Here is a 21,793-nt window from a genome sequence, read left to right as displayed (position 1 = left end):
GCAAGGTTAGCATTAAGAGTTGCCCTTCTTTTAAGTATATGATGAATTTTCTGAGATACACCAAAATTTTCCCATTTTTTATGGGAGCGGACTGTTGCTGTGGTTGCCTGACTCTTAAACACCTTCATGTATGGAAAGAGTAGTTGTTGTTCAGTTAAAAGGAGAAAAGAAAAATCAAACCTTCAAAATTGTCTTTTTTTTAAATGGAAATACTACTTAAACAGCTAAAATAAAGAACATCTTAATTCTTACTGAATTGCATATAGAATTGTGTATTAATGAAGGTTTCTCTTCCTATTTATAAATCTATTTTTAATATAAATTTGTAAATTTAGAAATTGAATCTTTAGAAATGTATTAATTTACAATTTAACTCTTAGTTAAAGTTAATTTAAAGCTTATGTCTAAATTGTCGTTAAAATTTATACTAGTTCTGCATCAAGTGGGAGGTTGGTCTGGACCCTTTTGATTATGTAAGTTTAATGGAATGAGTAATTAGCTATTACTTTTGCAGGACGTTGAGGTATATTTATGGGTGCCTACAGAAATCTGTTCAAAATAAGTGGCCAGCTAATACCACCATGAGAACCAGGGTTGTTAGGTAAGTTACTTGTCACTTTGTTCTGAAAATAATCTTTTCAAGTCTTGTTAAGGACATACTTCAGAGTGCCCATCCACGTTCCTTTCAGTGACAAAACTCTGTAGTACTCACCTCAGCTACAGAAACGTTTAATATTTTTATGATGCTTGAGGCATAATATCCCGAATTAAGGACTATGAGTTTGCAAAATTGTTGATCATGTTCTTAAAACCTTGCCAGAATAAGATGATGTAGTATAGAGGTTAGTATAGTTTTAACTTGTAATTTATTGTGTTTTGTCAAGTTTTACCAACTAATCTAAAATGGTTTGTCGTGCTGGGAAAGAAAAACTTCTCTGAAAGCAACAGTTGACCTTTGTGAGACCTGTGGAGAGCAGTGACCTCTGAAGCTTTGCGTATGGCCAAGAACTCTTGTCTTCCCAGCCCGTAAATCATGGTTCTTGGAGAAGTAAGACAGATATATAACAGTATATGTTTTGGATATATGGAAGTTGTGTTAACCTCACTACAATGTGTGTAATTTTCAAGTAATGTGGACATTATGGTCACTGTGTATTTATCAAGAGGCAAGGTAAAGTGCCCTTCCTTCTCCAATAGGCAGTCAGGCTTTGGTGTTACTGTAGTGAAGACCAATCGTCTGGTAGTGTCCAAGCACTCTGAAAAAGATAAAAGATTATTCAGATTTCTTTAGTTCATCCATATGTCACTTCATTGCGCAGCAATTAGCTGAAATCGAGATGAATGTGAGGTGGATGTTTTGTACTCCGGCTACTAGCAGAAAGTGAGATTTTCCTCACGGTACTGAGGCTGTTCTGGGTTTCTGTTGAATGAGTTCCTAGTTCTGCAGTCAGAACAGAGCAGAGTGCTTTGCTCCCAGCTTTCCAGGTGGGAGCAATTTGTGGAGGAAAGTAGCAGATACCTAATTATTTTTCCACTGTAGCATACTGTCATAGAATCATTGAATCATTTTGGTTGGGAAAGACCTTTAAGGTCAAGTCCAACCCCAGCCTAAGTCTGGCACTAACCCACGTCCCTAAGAACCTCGTCTAAGGCCCTTTTAAACCCCTCCAGGGATGGTGACTCCAGCACTGCCCTGGGCAGCCTGTTCCAATGCCCCACAGCCCTTTGGGGAAGAAATTGTTCTTAATGTCCAATGTATGGACATCAATGGACATCAGTGGCTGTGGGATGGAAGCCTTCCTGTAGCAGATAAGGGAAAACTTCTGGGAACTGAGACCAGGGATCCTCTGTTTTCACAGAATCACAGAAGGTCAGGGGTTGGAAGGGACCTGGAAAGCTCATCCAGTGCAATCCCCCACCGGAGCAGGAACACCCAGCTGAGGTTACACAGGAGCTTTGTGAAGCTGGCGTGGTCTGTGACCAACTTTACAATTAAGTTCTTCCTATGTGGTTTCAATCATTCACCTTAATTGGGAAATCAATACGCCCATTCTTTCAGCTTTTATCGTAGCTGAAGTCATAGCGTGATATTCTTAATTTGTTAACGTATTCACAGAGCGCAGGCTGGTTGGTTGGTGCAGAAAAGATTCCACACTAATCCACACCAACTTTAATCCTTAATGACAACACAATTTTACATTAATTCTCTAGTTTTATTTTTAAAATATCATTTTCTTCCTATTTCAGTGGCTTTGTTTTTCTTCGACTGATTTGTCCTGCTATCCTGAACCCAAGGATGTTTAATATCATCTCAGGTAACTGCTTCACATTCAATTCATACTTTATACCATAGGAGACATGAAATTACTGTAGTGTGTAATGTAGGAAAATACGAAGGTTTTTTGAATGCTGCATCCAAAGTCATGTTATCCAAGTCACTTAACATAGAATGGCTTGCATTGGAAGGGACCTTCTAGGGCCGTCTAGTCCAACCCCCTGCAATGAGCAGGGACATCTTCAACTAGAACTTGACTGACTCCTCCATAATGCACCCCACATATGGTTTTCACCCTCAAAGGTTAGATTGTGTTTATCCCCAATGTCGTTTTAAAGTCAGAAAAATATACACTGTGGTATTTAATAACACAATTTTGAGCTGAAGTCTGGCAGCGCAGATTATATTCCGGCAGTGTGAGAAATGTGCGTGATCTTCTGATGTCACTTTGAATACAATCCAGTGCCAAAGTTAACGCCTGAAATTCAATGGTATGTTTTAAATGAGCAAGATTTATAAAGTCGAAAAAACGTCTGCAGAGCTTGCAGCACGTTGGTGCACCTAGAAAATCACGCTTGAGTAACTTGTTCAAATGTCCTGCTTAGAGTGCTTCCAGCCATTGGAGAAATCTTTGTTGACTCGCTAAGTACAGTCAATCTGAGATATGGAATCTCAAGGATGAGAGAGTGGGGTGGTGTTTAGGAGCGTGTCTGGAGCGGTCAGCTAGAACTGCACCAGGGAGCGCTCCCGTTTGGGAGAACAGGATGGCAGAGCGGCTGTGCTGGCCCTGTCAGGTGGCATCGTTCTCCCAAAAACAGCTGCGGGGGTGACAGGGATGGTGGCACGCAGCAGGGACCACGGTGATGCTTTCCTTGGGCTTTCCTTGGGCATGGATTATCCCATGGCAGTTGCCCTATGCACCTAGAAATGTTTGTGGGCATTTTTAATTTCTGTGGGAGGAAAAAAGGAAAGGCATAAACTACTGAAAACTCTGAAGTTAAAATATTTAGACAGTTGCTTAGTTTTAAAAGTTTGTATGTGTTATACTTCACCTTTGCTTTCCTTCTTTTTTTTTTCTTGGCAAAGATAATCCCAAACGAGGGCATTTAGTTGCACAAGCCATTGTTCCTCCTCCCTCCCTCTCTAGCAGTTTCTTGATTTTTATTTTTTTTTTTTACCAGTAAAATGCTGATTTGGAAACAGGAGGAAATCGGAAATCTGATTCAAAAAGTTTTTTTTAAGGCAGTGTAGCATGTTTTCTGTTAAGCTATACTGCATCAGAAGGGTTGTGTTGAACAGAATGTTCTTCTTAGTAACATTTCCATACATGCTTTGGAGAAAGCGTTTCAGAAATGCCTGGTACACAGTGACCCTTTACTTAGCATTATATTATCTTCAGATAATTTGCAAGTTAGGTCCTTCCTAACTTCAGTTGTACCGTGTCTGCAGGTGTTACCTATAAATTAGAGTGATCCCTTTTAGGCTTGTCTGTCAAAGGCCTGCTCATGTACCTCCAGTTAAAATTCTTGACTACTGCTTCTCACAATAGGGACAAAAGTATCCTGAAGGCTGGGTGTACAGATACGGTTCAGTATCAGCAGCAATCCCAGGCCATTTACCGTAATTGGAGAGACAAATAATTTTTTAAGATACTACTGGGTAATATAACTTGCTGGAAAATAAAGTTTTAACAAGGTACTTAAGAGTTCAGTGTAATGTTAAGTACAGCAAGTGACTGTAATTCCATGGAAGAACAAGCCACGACTACATGTAATGTTTATTCTGTTCTCCTGATGCCACTAACTTAAAGTATAATTCGTATAAGTTGTCAGAGCCCACTTACATGGTATACACAAATGAGAAAAAAGGTCAACTTGCTTTTTTTTTTTACATCTATTTTTTTTTATTCTAACAATTAATCCTCCTTTCAACAGAACTATTTCATTTTTGTAAAAATGGTTCTTACTTCACCTCTCTCTGATACGACTTTATTTTGCATGCAATGGTTACAGAAAATCAGATGTTCATACTGATACACTTTTGCGGACATTCCTAAAGCAATACAAGTTTTACTTGACCAAGTGACATCTTCCACAAGCAGTTCTCTTTTAATATTAAAAATATCTTATTCTGTGAAAAAACATGAATTGGAGAAGAGCTTTACTTTCATGTGACTGCTGCTTGTTTTACACGGAATGGCCAGTAATTCTGTACTTTTATTCCCGCCAGATTCTCCTTCCCCCACTGCTGCAAGAACACTGACGCTGGTCGCCAAGTCTGTGCAGAATTTAGCAAATCTGGTTGAATTTGGAGCTAAGGTGAATATCCTTTTACACACAGAGAACAGCCTAGAACTATGCTTACAATACATTTCAATGTTCCTGTTAATACAAGCAAAACTGCTGCTGTTTTCTTGTGCAAAGCCTGAAACCACCTTTGTCCTCATCAGCAAGAAGGCCTCGTTACTGCAGTAGCTTCTGCCCTCTTCATTTAGAGCTAAACAGGGTGTTAGTCTGAACTAGAAACGTGAAGTCTGGGCAAATTGGGAAGAGGAACCATTACCTATCTAGAAACTCATACTAATGATTTAGGACGTTCCATGAAGGTTTCCAGTCTGGTAGTAAAAACACCAGTAATGGTCTTAACAGATGAGAGAATGATCACACCAGGAGGTATCAGAGTGTGATGCAGCTATATGTTGATAATATGAAAATGCAGACAAATTCATCAGATGTTTTTCTAAAGCCTACCATGGAAGAATGTGGAACATTATTTTTTTCCCTTGGCAGCAGAAGGGCTGGTAGTCATACCCCAGTATTTTTGTGTTAGGGTGGAGAAGTTGGAGAGGAAAGTAAGGCAGCAATCCCACCACAATGGAAGTGTCCATGATGGTAAAATGGTGACATTTTCTTTTGGAGTATCTGTATGAAAAAGGCCACTGAGAACTGCTAAACTGGGACTCTTTGATGGGAAGGCATCAGGAGGATACCTACTGTGTGTGACAGTGATCATGGGAGCTTAGAATAGTTTGGGTTGGAAGGGGCTTTCCAAGCTCCCCCAGTGCCACCCCTGCCATGACAGGGACATCTTCACCAGCTCAGGTTGCTCAGAGCCCCGTCCAGCCTGGCCTGGGTGTCTCCAGGGATGGTTCATCCACCACCTCTCTGGCCAACCTGGGACAGGCTCTCAGCACCCTCATTTTTTCCTTATATCTTATCTAAATCTCTGCTGTTTCAGTTTAAAGCCATCACCCCTTGTCCTGTGTCTACATGCCATTCTAAAAAGACCTCTCCAGCTTTCTTGTAGGTCTCCTTTAGGTGCTGTAAGGCTGCTGTAAGGTCTTCCTGGAGCTTCTCTTCTCCAGCTGAACACCCCAGCTCTCTCAGCCTGTCCTCCCAGCAGAGCTGTTCCAGCCTCGGATCATTCCTGTGGCTCCTCTGGCCCCTCTCTAGCAGCTCCATGTGTGTCCTGTGCTGAGGACCCAGAGTTGGACCAGCACTGCAGGGGGGTGTCACCAGAGTGGGGCAGAATCACCTCCCTCCACCTGCTGCCTATGATCCTTGTGATGCAGCCCAAGATAAGACTGATCTTCTGGGCTGCAAGTGCACATTGTCAGCTCATGTCCAGTCTTTCATCCCCTGCGCCCCCAAGTCCTTCTCCCTTCATCCCCCAGCCTGGATTGATACTGGGGTTGCCCTGAGCAGGTGCAGGGCCTTGCACTTGGCCTTGTTGAACCTCATGAGGTTCACATGGGCCACTTCTTGAGCTTCTCCAGGTCCCCTCTGGATGGCATCCTGTCCCTCAGGTGTTGTCAGCTGCACCACTCAGCTTGGTGTTATTCAATCCCACCGTCTGTGTCATTGATTAAGATGTTAAATAGTTCTGGTCCCAGTACGGACCCCTGAGGGACAACCACTTGTCACCAGTGTCCATCCAGTCATTGACCATTGACCACAACTCTCTGGGTGTGGCCACCCAGTTCCTCATCCATGAAACAGTCCACCCATCAAATCCGTATCTCGAAATTTAGAGAGAAGGATGTTGTGTGGCATGCTTCTATATACAACCTTGAAATGCCTTCCACACACATCTTCCATCTGTATATAGTAATTAACTTTCACATTGAGATTAATGAGGCCTAAATTCTGAGTTTGGTGTAGATTATCTAATTCTGAAACAAATTAAGAACTGCCGACCTCTGACTCTTCCACCTCACCTGCTTTCACCCCACGTTTATTCCTTAGATGGGTGTTTTCTGTGGTAGAGCTATTTATACTCATTTCCATATTGCCAGACGTAATTAATGTTGTAAATCAAGTGTACCTATTGTATGAAAAAGCTCCAGCTCTCAATAAAGATTCTATTATAACACCAAGAGAATGCCAGCAACAACTGGTCTGTCTCAGTTCCCAGGCCAAAACCTGGTTGAAAACCAAATCTGTTGACTTAGGCATAAACAAAGTGACTTCAGGCTGGCATTACAAAGTTATTTGTCTGACACACATAACTTGGAATGTGAGCGTTAATGAAAGAACAAGAAAGAGGGCACTTATTCTTGATTATACCTTTGGAAAACTGAGCATTTCTTCATTGCAGGTAGGTATTGAGAGGTGATCATCTTAATGCAAATTCGCGTCAGTACGCACTTGTAAGAAAACTTGTGAATCAGAGATTCTGAATCTTCTGAATATGAGATAACACCAAATTCTGTAGTCTTTTGATAGTAGAAATTCACCTGAAAAAATAAAATCACTCCATATAGCATACTTGGATAGCAGTGTCATTTGTCTGGCTGCACTGTCTTCAGGTATGACAATTACATTGGCATTAATTTGTTCTCATTAATACTTTCCAAAACTACCAGGAGCCATATATGGAAGGGGTAAATCCTTTCATCAAGAGCAACAAACATCGCATGATCATGTTCTTGGATGAGCTCGGGGTAAGTGGTTCAGAAAATCTTTACTGGAAGTTACATGGCAGCATTGTAAAAGAAAATTCTTCACACTTCTTATTAAGTAGCTCAAAAATGCATCAGCGCTCACACAAGTTTGAATGCTTGTAACTGACTAAGTTCTTTATGTTTAGAAACGGCAGGTTCTGGCCTGTCATATGGCATTAAAAACATCAAATGTTATCTTAGACTTTATTAATTTAGTGCCTTAGTAGATATGAGAGGCCTGAACAGATTTTATAGCTATGGGGATTAGAAATTCTGGCCTAAAAATAGAAATCTTTAAAAATATGTGTTGGAATAAAAATTCCTGTATATAATTGATCATATGGCTTTGACCAGATTGAAATTATTTTTTTCTTTAAAAAATATTATGTTGCAGTTCAGTGATGTGTTTTCGCATGTGTCACTGCATGCATTCCAGATGCTGTAGTTCAGAAGTGAACTGCAGTTACTGTGTTCTTCCAGACTGTTGCTGTTCTGTGTTTCACGGCTGTAACAGGACTTAGGACCGCGTGTTATATACGTGTATTTTTAAACCAATAATTCATTTTAAAAACGAAAATGGAAAAGATGTGCTGAGCTTCCTGAATTGATCCCGTAACAGTGATCTACAAGATATCTCAGAATATTTTTGTAAGATACAAAAATGAGTGTGGCATTCAGGCAGGTGACCATATGTCACCTTTTTCTGCTTAAATTGCAAATTGTGTCAGTTTTCTTTAAATGACAGATTTTGCATGAGATCTCTGAAAACTGCTGGTTTAAAAATAACTGTTGGACTAATTTACTGTTTTAATTACAACATTACCATTTTATGACTGGTGTAATGAGTTACTTCATAGTTACAGATTTTGCTGAATTTTTGTTGCTGCTATTCTCTCACTTAAATGGAAGAAAACACCTGGTGAATGATTTCACCTAATTCAGGGGAAGTCTCTGTACGCAGTAGCTTTCTGGTCAGCTCAGTGGCAGTGTAGCAATACCAGATGTCTTAGGAAGAACTCCTGGCAGGAGCAGAAATTGCGGTATACTCATGAAACACACGCTTGCAGAGAAGAGAAAATAGAAAATTTGTAATAGAACGACGGACTGGAGACTCCACTGGGAAGACTTAACGTTGCTGTACTTGGTGGCGGTATAAAGCAGTTGTGTCAGCAGAGCTGTAATTTATATTCCTGGGTGCTCAGCATCCTGAATCTGCTCTTGTCTATTTCATTGAAGAACGTTCCGGAGCTTCCAGACACTACAGAGCACTCTAGAACTGACCTCTCCCGTGACCTGGCGGCCTTGCACGAGATCTGCGTGGCACACTCGGACGAACTGCGGACGCTCAGTAATGAGCGAGGTGTAATGCAGGTATGGAACACACAGCATGTCTTGAGTTACTCCTTCCTATAAGGATGCTTTAGTGGTAGTTCTGGCTAGCAGTATGACTGATAAACATTTTAACAGACGTGTACTTCACCAGCAGGTTATTAGCTGTAAATACTTAGCCATAGCTTTGTTTCTTCATGCAACAAAACCAAAGACAGTTTTTTAAAGTTTGCAAAGGAAGTTTTAGTTTTACAGAGGAAGCCTAAACCCCCAAAATTTCCATCTCCTGACACGCTCTCTGGGTCATCAGTTTTAGGATCTCAGGGTTTGTTTTTTTTTCAGTTGAGAACTAAATTTACTTTCATTAGCTTTCTATCGATACCTCAATTTCTGCTTCCTAATTTGCTGGTACATTTGTAAACCAACTTGACAAACTTATCTAGCAAACCCCAGCAGTCTGTTAGTGGGACCCTTTCTTGGCCCGTTAAACCACAAAACAGCAAAAGGATGCATGATTGGCGAGGCAGTTCGTAACACTGCTTTAGACTTCCCTTTTGCAGTAATGTCTTGTTGACTAGGGAACTGGCTGTTTCCTTTTGTTTTGTTGTTTGAATAAATTACCTAGTAGTGTAGGCTAATGCTGAAAATGCTTCTCCAGCAGGCAGGACTGTTCTGTTTCCAGTTGCTAATGTATGTTTTCAATGACTCTCTTTCTACAGCATGTTCTTAAGAAGCTTTTGGCTATTACTGAACTGCTTCAACAAAAACAAAATCAGTATTCAGTGTCTAATAACATCAGGTAGCAGCCCTCTACCTGAATTCTGCATGGATCCAGCATGCCCAACACGGCAACTCACACCAGTATCACTTTTCTTCTTGCTCTTGCCAAAAACAGCACACCCTGTCACATTCCCAGTGATGTGTGAACTATGCAAAAAGAAAACAAAGATTCTGTTGGTGAATGATTGTACCAGCAGCTTTTTTAAGCTAACTTGTGCAGGACATTTGCACTTTTTTTTTCCACTTGGAAACCAATTTCACAACCTCTGAGCCTTGGTGGACAGTTCACCTTCCGCAAAGAAAATGCTGTGACTGTGTCTTGAACTTTGAAAATTTTTTTCAGCACCTCTGATTGCCAAAGTTTTGCTGTCCTGTTGGAAAAGAATTATCAACTGACATGAAAAGAAACGTGCTGTTTTGACAGCTACATATAACTGGATAACATTTCTTACTGTAATTTCTGACTGGTTACAATAATTATGACTTTTGACTGTTTCAACCACTTCAACTTGTATTTACAGTTTCCAAAATTTAATGTTATGGTAGGAACAATCTTTACTGTACACTTTTTATACCATGCTGTTTCTCTTGCTGGAATCATGTTGAAAGAGAATATTGCAGAATGGGTCGTCAGCTTTATTTTTCGACGTGCCACCGATTCAGTCTGAATAGTTCTTCCGTCAAGAACTGTATATCCAGATTAAATCACAATGCTTTTGTAAAATGTTTACAACAGTAAATAATTTGAATTCAGTAAATTTATTGATCATTGTATCAGACATGCATGCATTCATTAAACCATTTTATAAAATAGGTATTGTTTGGTCTTTTGTGTACTGTAAGTCTACCTAATTATTATTTTTATAAGTGAAAAATAAGTTTTTAAAATAAATCAAGCTGCAGAACAACTCTTCATGGAAACTGGCTTAACTGGCTGCTGTGGAAATTTTTTACGGTGTCTGCACATGTGATGTACTTTGAAATGGTAATGAGCTGACAGTTTTTTATCATGAATCCCCACAAAAGCATTACCTTGTCCATATGCCATAATTTGTACACTATCTCTCACAGGGTGAAATGTAGATGTTAAAACTGTTAAATTTAAAATGTGTAGTTGATTTGGAGAGTATTTCAGCATCACCATTGGTAACTTTTCTAGACAGTGATCTAACACAGAACAAAAGGATGCTGAGATTCACTGACAAGACTAATGAGATAATCACATAAGTAACTGTAACATGAACGTGGTTGTTACACCTACACACTATCTCCTGCCTGTCAGAACAGCTTTTCCTATTCACTGTCACACAAAATTGTACAGATTAAATCTTTGAGTCTTTGCTGTAACATCAGAGGTTTGCAGTTGGCTCTTGCTGTGCTGCCCTGGTCTCTCCAGTTGGGGAACATTTTTGAAGGTGGGTACCAAGTGCCACAGCTGAGAGCTTCCAGTGTTGTGACTATTACACTTAGTAGACAGGGATGATGCTCTTAGGTAAGATGTATGTGTTTACAACTTGGTTTTACTGAGTTCTCTTTTAGACTGTCCCATAAAACTACTGCTTGAACTACTGCTTCCAAGCCTCTTATCAAACTGTGTCTCAGAGAAAAAGGTAATTAATAGCTTTTTTTTCTTGCCCTTCTTAGTTCTCTCTCTGTATACCATAAAGTCACACAAGTCACAGTCCTAGTTCTATTTTTTTTTTTTGTGTGTGATGCACTCCTGCTGAATGCTCCGTTTACAGCTTCCGAACAGTTCAGAACCTACTATACAACTTAACTGAAATGGTGTTGAGTCACAATTCCTTTTGTGTAAAAGGATTTGTCAAAACCAGAACGGATAGAGTGGGTTATTTTATAGGTTTAGTTGGCTGGGTGTATGTAGAGTAACATGGTAAAAATATAAATTTGGGAGAATGGAATTGGATGGCTACTTAGCCATTACACATTACATATAAAATGCATTGTTGAGAATGAAACCAGGAAACTCACAAAGTTGCACTTAAGTCTGTGCATCATAGAATGGCTAATGTTCTAAACCAGTATATGAAAGATAAGAGACACTGCTGTAGATCTGGAGACATTTACCTCCTTAGGAAGATTTTCCTTCTTTTCAGTTGCCCCCTGGTAAATTAGCCACAGTAACCCAGTCTGAGATATAGCTGCAGAGTAAGTCACAAACGTGTCGTCATTACTTTCCACATTGTAAACTATGTTGCTGCAGCCTATTAGTACCTTTGGGAAGAGCTTCCCAAATGTACCAAGTGTTACAGACACGGCTGTGTTCTTTCAGCTGCTTCAGTGATGAGCTTGAGAAGAGAGGAGCAGATCCTGCTGTGGAGCACAGGCAGGTCTGTTACCAAGTCTGTCTCCTGCTCATATTTATCCAGGTTAGTAAATGCCCAGATTGATGTTAACTGTGGGATTACAGCATGGCAGTAGCTAAAGGTACATCTCAAACAACAGTTGCTGAATCAAAACTCTTGCATTATGAAATGTTTCTAATGTTTGCCATTGAATGGATGAAGATTTAATGGAACTATAACAAATTTTTGAGAAGTCACATGCTTTATTGCAAAGAACAAAAACTGACAGAATAAATACCTTGTGATACAGAGTAAGGAACCTGTAGCAGACAGCTGCACACTTGACTCTGAACAGTAGTTTCCACAGCACTAGGATGCCATTTTCCTTCGCTGTTACACTCAGTCCAGCAGGTCATCATCAGTCCACTCTTCCTAAGGGAAGGAAAAAAAGCAATGCTTTAGGCAATGTGTGAATATGGTGTTTTTGTAGTGAGGTCAGATATGCAACACATGATGGGCAGGTACGTGCTACTACTGCACATGCTGTCACAGTAACTTCTGCTGTATATGCCAGTTAAAGAGAACTTAGGTAACACAGGTGACTTTTCACATCTCTGAACTGTATCTGCCATCAGTAACAGAATTAAATATAATTTGATTTAAATTGCTTGTCTATACTACTTGACACAGGAGCATTCTGCCAAAGCAGCTAACGGAGGGGAGATTCAGGCTGGACATGAGGAAGAAATTGTTTCCCCTGAGGGTGGTGAGAGCCTGGCCCAGGTTGGCCAGAGAGGTGGTGGATGAACCATCCCTGGAGACACCCCAGGCCAGGCTGGACGGGGCTCTGAGCAACCTCAGCTGGTGAAGATGTCCCTGCTCATGGCAGGGGGGGCACTGGGGAAGCTGGGAAGGTCCCTTCAACCCAAACCATTCTGTGATTCTGTGATCTGCAGAGGAAAAAGCACAGAGCAGAGTGGGGATCATGCCTACCCTGGACAGCATATTCGGACACCCAGGAGCGTTGCCAGGCCTGGCTGATTTAGAAGGCTGGCTCAGACTGGAAACAGGAATTCACCCAAGGCCTACACAGAAGTCACTTGATGAAATGCATGTTTGTTAAGTAAGTTCCCCTTCAGCTTCTCATGACCTGCCTGACATAAGGTCATGGCAACCAACTGCTGAACAATGTGAAAGGGTATTTCCTTTCCTTATACTCCCCATGATCAGGATTTTTGCTCACGCTGCTAAACATGAGCACAGTTAAAGGAGTTTCTTAAAGTATGCCCCAGTCTGTTGTAAGACTCCAATTGAACTTTGATTTCTGGGTTCATTTAAAACAGTTCTTGCATGCCCCTCGTAAGAAATATTACCCAGTGTGCTCAGTCTCTTGCTTGAGGTTCCACATTTTATGAAAACATACTGTCAATGCTGACTTTATTATAGTTTTGTTCAAATAATTTTTTAGATTTTAGTGTGACATTATAGCCTTAATCCCTCTCTCCACAAAAGACAGGTGTCTTTAGAGCACTCTCAATGACAGGCCAGTACAAACCCTGGCTCATTTTTAAAGAAAAGTTTAAAGGATTCTGTCTGAGCAACACACAGAAGAAATTGAACAGATGCAGAAGTTTGTCTCAGTAGCTATGTCTTGGCAAAATGAAAGAAAAGTACAACACGTTTACTGACCTCATCCATTTTAGGCTTCTTTGTAACATATTCATCATCTTCATAACCTTTCCTCTTCTTCCTGACCCCCAGCCAGAGAAAGTTAAGTGTTTAGGTACTTAACAGTCAGAGTCTCCTTATTCAGCCACAAGATTAGATTATGGACATATTTGTGACATGAAAAAACAACCAAAGCCTTGACTAACAGTTTGCTGGAAGTTCACAGTGGGTACTAAAGTGAAAATGGTAGAAAAGAAATAAAAAACAGGAAGTCCTTTGCCATCCACATACGACTTAAGAAAACATTAACCCTTTACACAATTCTAGTTTTAATCACATGACTTTAAAACCTTGGATTCTTGTTGCACATGCCAAGAAGTGGCCAGACCCTAGAAGCCACCTGGGATTCCAGTTCTGTGTTACAAAGTAATCAATATTACAACTTGCAGTGCACATCAGCACTACTGAAAGCACTACTCTGAGTCTTGGTTCTCAGCTTCCAGCAGATGCTCACACAGTGAAGCGTGTGAACAGATCCTTCTGTGTACATTCAGATGTTTTCAATCACTCACACAGAGCAGATAAAATTAGTGTTTCAACAGCAATAAAAAAGGCAGAAGTTTAACATGAAGAGTAAGTATCTACTTACGGGTTTGTGTTAAGTGAAAGCTCTGAGCTGTGACACTTCTCCAGTTTCTGTTTTAGAGCAGCAACCTCTTCAGGCCTCGGCAGCTCATATTTCTTTATGAGATTTTTCACGCCTACAGTGACAACAACACAGCTCTAAGCAAATTAAATAATTTCTCCTCTACCCTGTGAATTACACAAGCTTATCAATCACTAGTACAGCTACCATTATTGCTTAACCTGCATAGTTTACCTTGAGCCAACAGTTTACCCTCCCTTCCCTCATCATAACAGGCACACAGTATACATTTTCAAGCAGCTTCTACTAGGAAAAAAACCTAACCTACGCAAAAAAAAAAAAAAAAAAAAAAAAAGGTACACAGAGAAAAAACAGAATCTAAGAAATCTAAGTAATCTAAGAAGTCGGGCAGTCCAGATCTCAGTAAGGTTTTGAAAACATTGTATCTAGTTTTCAAACAGACTCAAAAGACACTACAAGGCAACATACAACATATTGCAAACAGCTGAGACAGAAAGCTTAGGAAGAAAAATCCTTATATTTGTCAAAGTGAGCATTAGACAATCAAAGTATTAACTCATCCCAAAATGCTTGCTTACAAAACTTTCATCCCACATAGCACTCAAACTTTAGAGGATCAAAGATTACATATGTAAGACTTTAACTATTGTCTTACATCCAAGGATTAATTCTAGCTAACATCAAGGTACAGCACAAGCTGAGCACAAAGAACTACACTGCAACAAGTCATTGATCCTGGATCTCCTCAAGGCGAACTATAACGAAGGTAGAACTCGCATTACCCTGCTAACAAGTTTCAGAATACACAGGTAATTTTTGCATTCAGCATTGTATCTCAGACTTAAAAATACAATATTTGTTTCAGTCGTGTTAATGCAAGTAAAATTTAAGGCTACCCTCAAGAAACAAGACTTTTTCCCATACCACCAGTTCACTGTAAAACTACCCATTTACAGGTGCTTCAAAACTTCCTTACAGCCACCATATGTTTACACAAGAGCTGCCTTTGGGTTAACGCTACTTTCCAGAATAATGCAAGTGAAGAATAAGTGATCCCAGCATTCCCTTTGCACCTCTGCAATGGAAACCTGAAGACTGGACTTGTAAGCAGGAAGAGAAAGGCAAGAGCATCTTAAGTTTTATAAATTCAATTTAAATTGAATTTGTAGACCCTGTGATTTGTGTGGTACATTCACTACTGAAGTCAGCTAAGCCAAAGGACTGCATTTTTAACTCTCACGCTCCCATTATAAATGGGAGCATTAGCTTAAATAACTGCTTACTAGTAACTTAATATCCCAGCCTTTTTGTTTAACTAAAAAAGTAGTAACCAGTGTAGTACATTCCCCATTATCTTAGTTGAACCATCCTAACATTCTTGATACCATATATTTCCCACAGTATCAAAAATAGACATCTTTTGAAACTTCTTTATAGCTGCAAAACAGAAGTGAAGTATAAATCCTGGCAGATCACTTAACTCTAACTGTTTAGCTTAGAAAAGGTACCCTCTGGTGGTGGAAGTAGTTATGTGCAGGCTTTTGCCTGAAGCTGTGATTTCTAAGACACAGTGAAAGAGTAATTTCAGCCTCACAAAAATCATTATCTCATTCCCAAAACAGATTTCTCACTTCTGAGGCAGTTGCTAGCACTTGACCATAGCACTTATGTTCTGAAAAACGTCAGGCCCTTTGCCATTTAATTTCATTTGCCCATACCACAGGAAAATAACTCCCAGTGTTTTCTCCCCCTGTATCCACATGCCCACATTTTACTTACATTATTTGTGCCCTGAGGTGAAAAAAACTACTTGAAGCACATCTTTCTGCTTAAATCTTTTGTTGTTTGGAAAAAGCTGTTTTTCTTCCTTTAGAGATACTGTTCATCACATTTTTCCAATGTTTACTTACATTTCACGCCATCTAGTAGCTCAGCTAAGGATGTTCTGTTTTCTTTCAGCATAAGAGTTTCTGATAAATAACTGCGAAGAGACAAGGGAGAATAAGTGATTAAAATAACTTACTATAGTTATTACAGTTATTAAAATAACTATTTATGGTAGCTACCATTAGTTAATAAAATGTGTATCATTTTACATCTGTTATGATCAGACTTAGCAAGAACACTGTGGTTGCACAAGTGCTATAAAGTGATAAAAAAGCATTTCTGTCACTTGCAACATTCTTCTTCTGTAAGAACATGACAAAAGTATCCCCCGGATATGTACGGAACCAAAGGTCTAACACTGCAGAATTAAACGTTTTTAAGTAAGTCTTACTGAGTTAAGACAGCTCACAGTTAGGTTTTCATGAAGGGCCATACTAACATCACACTATTGCACAGTAAGACTGCTGGAAAAGCAAATACTACATACAGAAGAGTGGTCTTCAGATAGACCAACAGACAGCAAAGCTTGCAAGATGAAACTGAGTCCATTGGCAGCTTTAAACTCCATCTTGTAGAGTCTCTCAGGCCCTTCCTCTGTCCTCAAAGAACACACACACACACACCCCCCACCTGGGTAAAATTCCAACACACATGAGCAACAATCCTCACCAAGATCTACAACCACCAAGTAGTTTTATGCCTTCCCAGAAGTGCACTTATGGATAAAATACAAAAATCCAAAGACTACTCAAATCCCTCGTTCCACAAGAACAAAACAGTGTGGGAGCATCCCCTACAGCAGATGTATAGATGTAACTACTCCTACACTTATACAGTCTGAAAATTACATCTGGCCCTTTCAAGGCAACCACGAGACTGATGTGTCCCCCGGTGAAAATGAGTTTGACAGCCCTGCTCTCCAGGGTTAACTGTCCTCTCAGAACAGCAAAGGCTTTACACTCTAAACACAAAATGCTCACATGGAAAGTCATGTGATTAAAACACTCCAGATACAGATACTTAGAGCAGTTACCTCCTTTGTTTTTCAGAAGAGTATGTTTTGTCCTTAAATAAACAAACAAATCACACATTTCAGCAATGATACCAAAGCGTTGGCTTAACACCCGTAGCTAGACCACAGAAAGGAAAGGAGCTGATTTAAAACAGCACTTTATCATTAGTCTGTTTCCACCAAATGCAGCACGTAGTCTTCATATGCACCGCACATCTCACTCCGTAACTTTAGATACCTCAAAAATATCTTTTTTCCTTTAAGTGATTCTTTACGTATTTCATACTCCTTGTTTCTACCATATTTCCATTTCACTCTCATCTTCAAGGTGAGCCTGAAAGTCCTATGCTGTTCTAATTAGGGCAAAGTCATCAGTTTGAAAATTTTTTGTCCTTCTTCCAAAGGAATATAAAAAACAGACACCAACTAATTGCCCACTTGTTGAAAATGGAAAAAAAGACAGTACCACTTCAGTTTTGAAACATACTTACAGAACACATTGTAGTCTTAACAATCAGTAAATACAGTTCTACTACTTAAAGTCTAGAACAAAACATTTTTACACAAGAAGCAAACTGTTTAAATCATACCTATAACAAAGAATAAAAAACTACCTTTCCATATTAATTCCTGCTCTTGATCCACTGGATAATATGGCAGCGAGAGCTATCTGTGAGGGAGTAAAGAGCAGATACGCATCTGTCATAGCCACTCGATTGAGAAAGTCATCAGCTGTCTTCCTCAAAACTTCAGGATTCTCCAGCATTGGATAACGAGTCTGAAAAACAAGTATTTAGGAAAGTAAGTAGCTGCTCCTTGTCTTCTGGTTCACGAGCTCACAATTCAATAGCATTTAGTAAAGCAAAATTAACAGCAGGCCATCTTCTTATTCCAAAAGTAATCTAAGGCGCCTAAAGGCCACAATTAAGCTCATTTCCTTTCAGATATTTGCTTTTCACTTTAGAAACTACAACTTTAAGATCTCAGGCACAAAAGAAAATACAGTTTTCTAACACAACCCACAAGAGATTTGAATTACATTAGTATATGGAATATGTAGCACGTAAAACAATAATACCTTCAAATCGATTAGAAATCCCTCAAATGGCCTGTATGGATTGTGGACGATAAGATGGAAGTTCAGTTGCTGAATAAGCAGAAGTTCATATTCCAGTATTTGTTCAAGAGCTTTTTCCTGTCCAAGAGGGCTTTCTCGAAGGTTGCCAACAAACTGGACACTGGACACATTAAATTCATCTACTTTACAAGCCAAAAACGCACATGTTAGCCTTGAGAAGGGAAAAAAAAGGAAACAGTTGACTTATGTAGCATCCATCTTCCATCAAGTGTTTTGCTTAGAAAATGTATATCTTCAAAACACTATGTTTTGAACACAGCCAACCTCCAAATGGAAACAGAAAGTGACCATAAGTTGTTTTTACTCATCTTTAAGCTCACAGAATTCCTTTCTCATCTTTTCAAGTGTTATACAGATATCAAGATTATAGCTCCAATGTCCACTCGATAGAATAACTTATGGTACACTGATAACTCACATTATTATCCGAGGATGATACTCCATCACTGAGTTATTGAGGTAAAAGCGTTTGAAATACATGCAAGCTGTTCCCTAAATGAAAAAAGGGGAAGGGAAAAGTAAGTACAGAAGCAAAAATGGATTACAAAAAAAATTTAATAAATTTCAAAAGTTAAAACGCAACACAGAACAGGCAAGTCTGAAGACATACTATGGATATATACAACACACTAAGGCACCAAGATGCAGACAATGCCATGCCATTTCTAATACAAGAAAATGTCCAAGTTTAATACATTTATGCCTACAAGAGCCCTACAAAATTGTGGCTTGGTTATAATTTCCTCCATTTTTAGACATATTTAGGAACAAAATGCTCCAAAAGCCTGCAATAACTTCAAAAGAAAAATCTGATATTTAAATGGAAGTTAAAAAACAAAGGCTGAAAAGATTATTCTTAAAGTTGTGAGTAATCCCAGTCAAGACATTTGACTTTTTACTGCAGTCTCTGTCAAATTTCCAAGCTGATCTGAACACCATCAGCATGAAAGCAGATGTTCTCCATAACCAGTACTTGGTGAGCCTGCTCCAACACACACATTCCACAGGGGCCGCTTCTGAAATACAACTGTGGCTCCACAGAGCATGTAACATCAGCCTGCTGCTACGTTTCAAACATCTGCAGACAAGATATTCTTAATGTCCGTGATTGACCACACATGCCAGAAAAAGGAAGGGCTGACAGGGGACAATCAGGGTTACACATCAGATGCAGGTGACAAACGAAGCACAATTTAATTCCCTGCTTCCTCTGTAAGTCCTCACTCTCCCTCTCCTGAAATGCACTCTTCTGCGTTCAAGATAACTCAGCTCAAAGATTTTATTTTTTTTCCTTTGTGAGCTAGTTTACTGCCAGCACAAATGCTTGAAGCAGTTTGCTCTGTGTCCAAGCAAGCACCAAAGCTTGAGAAACAACTGTATGACAGCCCAGGTTTGGGACTGCCTCCCTTAGCTACAGTGAGATCATTTTACTGTATCATCAATCCATACAGCACTATGTTTGTTTCTACTCTTTGCTTAAAGAAAACTGTTAAAAGTCATAGAATCACTTCAGTTGGAAGAGACCCTCAGGATCATCGAGTACAACTCTAACCTAACCTAAACCTAGCACTAAACCATGTCCCCAAGAACATCGTCTCAATACCTTTTAAACCCCTCCAGGGATGGTGACTCCACCACTTCCCTGGGCAGCCTGTTCCAATCCCTGACAGCCCTTTCCAGGAAGAAATTTCTCCTAATGTTCAATCTAAACCTCCCCTGGTGCAACTTGAAGCCATTTTGTCTTGTCCTATCACTTGCTACTTGGGAGAAGAGACCAACCCCCTCCATGCTACAACCTCCTTTAGGGTAGTTGCAGACAGAAATAAGGTCTCCCCTCAGCCTCCTTTTCTCCAGGCTGAACAGCCCCAGCTCCCTCAGCTGCTCCTCATCACACCTGTGCTCCAGACCCCTCACCAGCTTCACTGCCTCCTCTGCACGCTCTCTAGTACATCAAAGTCCTTCTTATGATGAGGGGCCCGAAACTGAACCCAGGATTCAAGGTGGGCCTCACCAGTACCAAGTAGAGTGGCACATCCATGCTAGTGTAACAGTAGTAAGAAACAGATGAAACTGAGAAATAACTCCCTGTTTTTGAAATTGTTGTGGTTATCCTAAAGAGACAAAAAGTGGTCTGAAACACATGCTGCAGCAGTGGAGACAAAAAACTGGGAAAGATATCCATGCTCTCAAGAATCACAGAATGGCTGGGGTTGGAAAGGACCTCTGGAGATCATCCAGTCCAACCCATCTGCTAAAGCAGGTTCACCAGAGCAGATCGCACAGGATCATGTCTAGGTAGTTTTGAATGTCTCCAGGAAGGAGACTCCACAACCTCTCTGGGCAGCCTCTTCCAGAGCTCAGTCGCCCTCAAAGTAAACAAGTTTCGCCTCAAAAAAAATGAACAAGACACGCAAGCAGGAAGCGATGGAACCAGAGACACAAAGGGGGGTAAAGCCCTGCAGCCCCATCCAAAGCCACCCGAACCCTCCCGGGGGGGTAGCACCGGCCGCTCACCACCACGGATCTCGGCATGGCCGGCTTGAACACTGCGCAGAAATCCAGCAGCCGCTTCTCGTAGTATTTGCAGATCGCTAGCTCCTCGTGGGGCTCCAGGAGGACGGGGTCGGTCGGCTGGACCTTGAGGAGAAAGCCCAGCGGGGCCGGACTGAGGGGCTGCGCTCGGGCACTCCCGCCACGTCCTCCCCTCAGAGCCGCTGGGAGCGCCCGGGCCGCTCTCCCCCTCACCACCTCCCCGCCCCCGATTCCCGCACCTTCCCGGTCGCCACCGCTTTGCTGCGGAACTTGCGGTTGGCCTCGGCCCGCTTCCGCGCCAGCTCGTCCTCATCGCGGAAGGTCCAGTTGCGCCTCTGCGTGCTGCTGTGGTACATGATGGCGCCGACAACATCCCCTGGCCGCCCCTCCTCCTCCTCCCACCGCCCACGGCCGGCGCGGGGCATGCCGGGAGTTGTAGTTGGGCGGGAAGGGGACACCGCCCGCCATGAGCTGTCGCCTCATGGTGCCCGCGGAGGCAAAATGTCTGCTCCTCCGAGAGTCTGTTCAGCCAGCTTCTGGGCACCGCCAGGGCCTCCACGGGTGGTGCGGAGGTTTTATGGCACAGTGGGCCCCTTCTTCTCACACAATCCCAGAATGTGAGGGGTTGGAAGGGCCCTGGAAAGCTCATCCAGTGCAATCCCCCCATGGAGCAGGAACACCCAGCTGAGGTTCCACAGGAAGGCGTCCAGGCGGGTTTGAATGTCTGCAGAGAAGGAGACTCCACAACATCCCTGGGCAGCCTGGGCCAGGCTCTGACACCCTCACTGGGAAGAAGTTTCTTCTCATATTTAAGTGGAACCTCCTGTGTTCCAGTTTGCACCCACTGCCCCTTGTCCTATCATTGATTGTCACCAAGAAGACCCTGGCTCCATCCTCCTGTGAGAAATGCAGTTTTGATTTGTGCTGATAAGATGTTTAATGTTTACAGATATAACCAAATAAGGCACGGGCTGTGAAGAAAAAGAAAATATAGTTAAGTTTTATGTAAGAAGTTGTGGAACCTACTCTGTACCATATGCACATGCATAGGAAAGGTGGTGGTGGCGGGGTTGACATGAAGTAGAAGGTGACCTTGACCCGGGGCAGCCGCCACGGCGGAAGTGGGGGGAGCCGGGTAGAAAAGACCCCTTAGCAACAGCCTCCAGTCTGCACACGAAGAAACTGACACCGAGGAAGAGGAAACTTCAACCACCAATCAGAAAGAGACAAGAGCCCTAGTGACAACCAACCAGGGAACAG

The 21,793-nt window shown here is 41.2% G+C and overlaps 2 protein-coding genes across 3 annotated transcripts in view; one reads left to right on the top strand and one right to left on the bottom strand.

Annotated features, from left to right (window-relative positions):
- RASA1 (RAS p21 protein activator 1) overlaps positions 1-10,139 on the top strand; it is a 59,917-nt gene extending 49,778 nt beyond the window's left edge. Inside the window, exons 20-25 of the mRNA XM_065860331.2 lie at positions 515-601; positions 2,248-2,315; positions 4,505-4,593; positions 7,140-7,217; positions 8,454-8,588; positions 9,266-10,139. Coding sequence (XP_065716403.1) covers positions 515-601; positions 2,248-2,315; positions 4,505-4,593; positions 7,140-7,217; positions 8,454-8,588; positions 9,266-9,349 — 541 coding nt within the window. The 3' untranslated portion in view covers positions 9,350-10,139. The remainder of the gene's footprint in view (positions 1-514; positions 602-2,247; positions 2,316-4,504; positions 4,594-7,139; positions 7,218-8,453; positions 8,589-9,265) is intronic.
- A 1,328-nt stretch (positions 10,140-11,467) lies between these two features.
- Positions 11,468-20,933, bottom strand: CCNH (cyclin H). Of its 2 annotated transcripts, XR_011736631.1 has the most exons (10): positions 20,773-20,933; positions 20,516-20,638; positions 18,420-18,493; positions 17,942-18,152; positions 17,478-17,641; positions 15,875-15,945; positions 13,947-14,058; positions 13,319-13,379; positions 11,928-12,061; positions 11,468-11,485 (listed from the first exon to the last, which is right to left on the bottom strand). XR_011736631.1 is itself a non-coding variant. In XM_065860332.2 (9 exons), exons 1-9 carry the CDS (start codon positions 20,887-20,889, stop codon positions 12,029-12,031), a joined length of 966 nt encoding a protein of 321 aa, XP_065716404.1. In that variant the 5' UTR covers positions 20,890-20,933; the 3' UTR covers positions 11,873-12,028. The 2 variants fall into 2 exon arrangements, 1 of the variants encoding a protein (XP_065716404.1); XM_065860332.2 differs by lacking the exon at positions 11,468-11,485 and having other exon boundaries at positions 11,873-12,061.
- Between the last annotated feature and the right edge of the window lie 860 nt (positions 20,934-21,793).

Source organism: Patagioenas fasciata, chromosome Z, assembly GCF_037038585.1.
Source record: "Patagioenas fasciata isolate bPatFas1 chromosome Z, bPatFas1.hap1, whole genome shotgun sequence".
NCBI lineage: Eukaryota > Metazoa > Chordata > Aves > Columbiformes > Columbidae > Patagioenas > Patagioenas fasciata.
The sequence above is the reverse complement of the archived record's forward strand: the minus strand, read 5'-3'. Positions and strand labels throughout refer to the sequence as shown.